The sequence below is a fragment of the Hippocampus comes genome, unplaced genomic scaffold (genome assembly GCF_001891065.2).
Source record: "Hippocampus comes isolate QL1 unplaced genomic scaffold, H_comes_QL1_v1.1 scaffold145, whole genome shotgun sequence".
Taxonomy (NCBI): domain Eukaryota; kingdom Metazoa; phylum Chordata; class Actinopteri; order Syngnathiformes; family Syngnathidae; genus Hippocampus; species Hippocampus comes.
In genome coordinates this window covers 523,824-530,358 of record NW_017805994.1, presented here as the reverse complement: position 1 = coordinate 530,358, position 6,535 = coordinate 523,824, and the positions used below count along the sequence as shown (strand labels likewise).

The 6,535-nt window shown below is 43.2% G+C and overlaps 1 protein-coding gene across 1 annotated transcript; it reads left to right on the top strand.

Moving 5' to 3' along the window:
* The first annotated feature begins 2,977 nt into the window (after positions 1–2,977).
* ntmt1 (N-terminal Xaa-Pro-Lys N-methyltransferase 1) lies at positions 2,978–6,387 on the top strand. Its single transcript, XM_019892370.1, has 4 exons — positions 2,978–3,135; positions 3,738–3,894; positions 5,190–5,442; positions 5,676–6,387. Exons 2-4 carry the CDS (start codon positions 3,739–3,741, stop codon positions 5,930–5,932), a joined length of 666 nt encoding a protein of 221 aa, XP_019747929.1. The 5' UTR covers positions 2,978–3,135; position 3,738; the 3' UTR covers positions 5,933–6,387.
* Positions 6,388–6,535: the final 148 nt, after the last annotated feature.

Genomic DNA, 6,535 nt, shown 5'->3' with positions numbered 1-6,535 from the left:
CTCCAGATCGCGGACTTCATCGAATGCAGGGTGTGGCCTGGAAGGTAACCCCCGTGATTGGGGGGGGGGGGGTCACTGTATCAAATTCAGGAAACAGCAGCTCGGGAACACCAAATTCTCAAACTGAGCTCAGTGTCCTGGAATCAGCTTCCTGCTCTGGAGCTCCCCTCACTGGTGACAGATAGCTGACGGTTTGCAGACAACCCGAAGACTCGGTGCATTTGAATGTGGGGCTCCTTTTTTTTTTTTTTAATGCCAGTCAATGGATAATGGTGGCCTATCTCAGCTGTCTTTGGGCGGAATGTGCACTTCACCCTGAAACGGTCGCCAAGTCAGTCGCAGGGCACGCAGAGAACAGTGAGCAATCCCACCATCACCAAGTGGGAACTGATCCCACGCTGCCCGCGCGCAAGTCAGGCGGGTTGTGCCACGACACCCTCAGCGACTTTATCTCGACTATTTACGTTGTATCCGAATGGCAGATTCAGTAAGTTCTGCCATTATTTCCGATTCGAAAAGTAGTTTCAAAATCCAAACAAGTCAGAGATCAAACAGCATCAGTGAATTCCAATCGCAGGACACGACAAGACAAACAACGGAGAGGGATCATACCGAGCAAGATTTGTACACAGGGACCTCAGATTAGTAAAAAGAGAAAAATTAAATACATGACAGGGCGATAGAGAGGAAGGTTCCACCTCTGATTAACGTCTGCCATGCAGTGTGGCAGAATGTGCTTCTACTGTGTGTGTGTGTGTGTGTGTGTGTGTGTGTGTGTGTGTGTGTTGTCCAGTTGCCATGCCAACTGGCCGGGCTTCTTGGCATTAAAGCCAATGTATAGATTCTTCAATCCACCAAAATGCTGATTCAGGTTTTGGTTGATGGTACCTCTGCAGAGGTAGGAGGTCTTCAGAGTGTGGCCAGTTAGAAGGAAGCCTGACTGCACCAACCTCCCCGCTTCCACACCCCCCAAAAAGGGATTTGTTTGTTTGTTTGATTGTTTTTAGGGGCCTCGAAACAATTTAGAGAGTGGGGTATCCTGGACAGGTGTGATGAGCTTTTCCTATCACTTTGGTAGCGTAAATTCTTCAAAGCATTTTCATATATTTGCTGGAACTGCACTGTTTATAGGTCTTTTTTTCCATGTGAGTGTGTGTGTGGGGGGGGCGGGGGATATGAGAGCTTCGGCTCAGAGCAATCATGAAGCAAATCACACAGACAGTCAAAAATAACAATTCTACATTTTAAGACAAATGTCATCTCACGGCAAGCGGTCCATCATTTCTTGTACCTTTTAACTCTTGTCTCAGGCTCATCAGCCAGTAGAGGTTACTTAGTTGTCATGGAAACAAGGCAAAATATAAATTTTTTTTTTTTTTTTTTTTTTTACTAAAACCGAATCATTCGTTATAATTTTCCCCAAACGGTGAGCTAGATACGACGACTGTGTGCTTGAGAATTGTTCATGAACAACTCTAATCAAATGTATCACGACATCTTACGTCATGATGTTGGAAAGTGTTGTTCCGTTTTTTACTGTCGACCGATGTGTTAATGCCGTTGCTTCCCCAAAATAGTCGTTTTATTTGCTGCAATTCTTGGTGATGTTGGCAGGCATTTTTAGGCAGGGAGATGCTGCTGCTGCTGCTGCTGCTGTTTTTGAACCTCACAGACAGAATTGGAGAATATCAAACTTTAGGTGATACTATTGGTATTGGTATTATTTGGTAATTATGGTTTCAACTTAGCAAGTGGACCCACGAAGGTTACGTTAGCGCAGGCGAAATAAAGCCATGAGTCTGTTTCACGATCTTATGTGGCTCTTTACTGCCCTCCAGTGGATATGAGAGCGGCCGTCGACGCGTCGTTGAAGGTGAGAATGACCTTTCACCTCCTGGGACGGCCATAAACTTGTAGAATGAGTAGACAACGTGTTGCTCCTGAAATTGAGCGAATACAAGATTGAAATACTGCATAAGTATAAATATGAGGACTAATTTGGGAAGAACAAGAGGTCGTGAGCACTTTCTGAAGAGATGCTGACTTGCTTTGTAAGAAATGTCAACGTATCCTTGAGCAAGACCCCCCCCGTTGCGTAACTGAGCCTAAAATGTTTGCTTCATTATAATTTGGATATTTCTATAGTATAATACATCCTATAGTTCACCTTTATTTAAATTTTTAACATTTTTTGACGTGTTTATTGAAAGAACTCTTTTTGGGCGGCAACTACGTTTTTATTTGAAAAATTAAATAACTCCGTTTTTAATTGGAAATTTAGTTTTAGATTTGATTTATTTAAAGATATAGAGCAAATCAAAAACAAAATGATCTTTGTTGTGTATTAATGTGGATGTGTACTGAGATTTCTTTTTTTTTCTAAATCCATCCTGTGCTTCTCCCTTAGAGCACCATAACATGGGGCTTTTTTCCCCTCCACCTTCCTTTTGTTTTTCTTTTTCATCTGAGAACTCAGGTTGCCATTTTGGCAACCCGTCAGGCTTCTCATTTTGCCCCGTTGGTCATTGATTTATGTCTCCTGGAACGGTTCCGACTGTTAAGTGAATTTTTCTGCTCTGTACTTGTGATAATAAAATTCTATTCGCTTCCGTTCCATTCCATAAAACTTAAATCGAAAATATGAAACATTAAGATTTAAAAATCGCAGTGGACTCCCACTAAGCAAAACAAACAAATATTGAAAAAAAAATGCAAATAAGTCAATCTGCAGGAACTGAGTATGGAAAGGTCCACTGGAAATTGCAGTTTCTTATTCTCGAACAAAATGACAATATTTACATAATTTTTCCTTTTGGTACCAATTTCCATGGCGCCCTCAGAAACACACACACACACACACACACACACACACACACACACACACACACACACACACACACAAAGTCAAACTTCAAGACTCATTTTGGTAAAGGACACAGTGAAGGCAAATTGAGGCTTAGCTAAATCCGGCCAACAGAGGGCGCCCGTGACGTCCCCTTTTCTGTCGGACCCAAATAAGGAAATGACGTCCAGCGTCAAGGCGATGGTTGCAAATAGAAAACTCAAGACCTGACCCCGGGACGGGTTGACGTGGGTTCGAGGGCTAACTGGTGCGTGGAGCTAACAGAGAACGAGGTAAATCTTGATCCCGTTTATGTGTCTTCTGTCTGTGTTTTTTTTTCCTGCTGAAGCAATTTGCTGTCGGTTAGCGAGCTAGATGCTAAAAGCAATGGTACAGTTAGGCACTGCAATTTGGAAGTACAGTAAAGTACTCCTGATCATTCATTCATTCATTCATTCAAATCAGTCTGTGACTAGTAAATGTGCTTTGAGACTGTACATTTAACTCGATCAAACGTCTGCGTTTTAAACGTTAATGTGCATCCAGTGGTTGTTGTGTCGTTATTACCACGTGTGTGTGTGGAAAACAGAAATACTCCACAAAAGGTTCCATCTCCACTTTTGAGTCTCGCTCGATTTTGGTTTCGATGAATTTGCGTGCATGGGGTTGAATAGACAAAACCGAGTATTTCTATTTATTTGAAGTATTGCTGGTTACAAAATTGGAGATCGCACAAACAGTTCCGTGTTTTCATCGAAAATAACAGGCACATCTTCAAAGGGCGCGGAGGGAAAAGCAGAATCCACTTTTGGGAAAAATTGCCCGATTGGTAGGAATTTTACATCCTCTGTATATTTTTTTTTCTTTATTTGCTGTTTATTGTGCTTCTCGCAAGGATGGGTGACACAGCGGGAGAGACAAAGTTCTACTCCAATGCTGAGGGCTACTGGAAGGAGGTTCCGCCCACAGTGGACGGCATGCTGGGAGGCTATGGGAAGATCTCCAGCATCGATATCAATGGATCCAAGGCTTTCCTTCGCAAGTTCCTCGGAGTAAAAACTCTTTTGAAACTATTCTCATTGCAACACACAAGACATCCCAAGTGCAGTTACGTACAATAGTTTGTGCGGATTGTTTTCAAAAAGGCACTGCTGTCTTACTAAGGTTATAATAGTTCACCAAATAACGAAAACTAAAATTGCAATATTTTTTTTGTTGACAAAATAAAAATGAGAGCACAAAAAAAAACCAAAAGCTACATTTTATGGTCATAAAGTTAACTATAATATGTACAATACTCTGATTATTTACTAAGGCACATAGCAGGTAATAAATTCAAAGTAAGCATGAGTACAACAAAAAAATAACGTGCCTGTCTTCACGCATCACAATGTAAATAATTTAAAAAATGACATGAATTTGTTGCAAAATAATACATCTTTCTTTAAACCGTATAGCGCTTTCACAACAGCTGTTAATTCCTTCATCTTAAGAATTTTATCAACCATGATTTTATCACAACCCATTGATTTTAGCATGTGTATTATCATTGTCATCTTCATTTCTCATCACGTTTTAAATGTAATCACAATCATTCATAATGTCATCAAGATTCACAGTCTAAACACAACGAGAAAGCGTCCACGTGGAACCGAACAAAAGGACTACAAATCCCAGCAGTCAAACCCGGAAGCAAAACGCCGGCACGACCAAATCGAGCCGTAACCCAAAATCATCCTTCAAACTTCCCAATGCAGCCGGACAACCGTGGTGTGGCAACACTCCAACAAAACACAACTAAGCGTGCACACCACCGCAATTGCAAACCTTAACTTTAAAGCTTTTGCCACACGTTGTTTGAAACGCCACTCCAGCGAGTGTTTGCACTGCCGATTGCGAACAAAAAGTAACGTTAAGCGGAGCAGCAAACAAAGCGCCGCGGGCAAAAAGCAAAGCAGACAAAGCAAAGCAAAGCAAGCAAACAAGCACGATTGAATCTAAAAGACAAAGCAAAGCGGACATAGCAAACGTAGCTTACCGTTGGCGTATGCGGGCGACGAAGTGAGTGATTTCCGAATGAACCAAACCGGGAAACCATTTTTTTTTAATACGTCAGGTGAATGGTCACCTGTCAGTTGCAGCCCCGCCCCATCTTAAAGCGTCAGGTAAATCCAACAGATCGGCAACTAAGAAATACACCGTGAGCGCAGCTGGCTCGAGTCAGCTGCTATTTTTATTTAATTTTTTTTTACATGCCAGTCTACTACTAGACACTGGATTGAAGTTGAATCTTGCATCATGCCCTCAATGCATTCTTGACACCCGTGGCTGCTCGTCACCGCTGCAGGAAGGGGAAGGCAAGACAAGCGCCGGCTGCGCTTTGGACTGCGGCGCAGGCATCGGCAGGATCTCCAAGCGTCTGCTGCTGCCTCTCTTCAAGACGGTGGACCTGGTGGACGTGACGCAGGAGTTCCTGGACAAAGCAAAGACGTACCTGGGAGAGGATGGCAAGAGAGTGGGCAACTACTTCTGTAGCGGCCTGCAGGATTTTGTACCGGAGAGTGGACGCTATGATGTCATCTGGATCCAGTGGGTCATAGGTGATTCTGCTTGACACTAACGGACACTTCATTTGCACTTGTCTCGCATACTGTATCTTAGTGATGTGTTCACAATAACTTTTTTTGTTTAAGAAGTGGGGAGTTGGTTGGTTCACAACCCTCTGGTCCCCATTAACCGCGAAAAACAAGGGATTACTGTAGCAATAAGGACAGAAATGCAGATTGCAGTTATTATTATAATTTTTTTTTAATGACCAAATGCTCCTCTGCAGGCCACCTAACCGACAACCACCTGGTGGAGTTCCTGCGGCGCTGTCAGAAAGCCTTGCGGCCCAACGGCCTCATTGTCATCAAGGACAATGTTTCCTACGAAGGCGTGGTCCCGGATGAGGTGGACAGCAGCGTGTGTCGAGACCTGCAAATTGTCCGCAATCTGGTGGGCAGAGCGGGTCTCAGCGTCATCTACGAGGAGCAGCAAGTGAACTTCCCAAAGGAGATCTACCAAGTCCACAGTCTGGCGCTCCGATAAGAAGTGCTCCGACATTTGAAAAGTGCCACTTTTTTTAAGAAGATGGTTCTCGTCCACCGCCCTGAAACGATGTGATCGTGTTTACTACGTTTTGAGCAGAGAGGTTTGATTCATCTTGTCTGACCGTATCTTTGCTGCAGGTTTTATTTATTTTTGAACACGTTTGTTCCAGGCTCGATAATCAGTCAGATCCTTTTAACTTGAAGCGGACGGAGGTCCATTGCGACCCCTTTTCCAAGAGGACTGCAGGTCAGAAACTTTTTGTCACTGACCAACATCATCTGCCTCTTTTATCTGAAAGATGAGAACACTTTTCTCATTTACTTTAAACGCGGGCCTTCCGCTGAACAGTCATTGCTTGAATATCACGCGTTTCAGACCACCGAATGTTTTTCCACAAGATGTTACATACCAAGATGTTTGCGACATTAAAAAGCATTCGGTTTCTCACTACACCCCCTGTTGACTTCTCTATCGCAGCCGACTTTGCGAACTTCAACAACGCTAGCATAGATTGTTGGGAGCGATGAGAAAATGAAGCTCGACGAAGCACTCGTGATTTCTTTGTACTCCTCGAGATGGCACACTTACTTTAACATCACT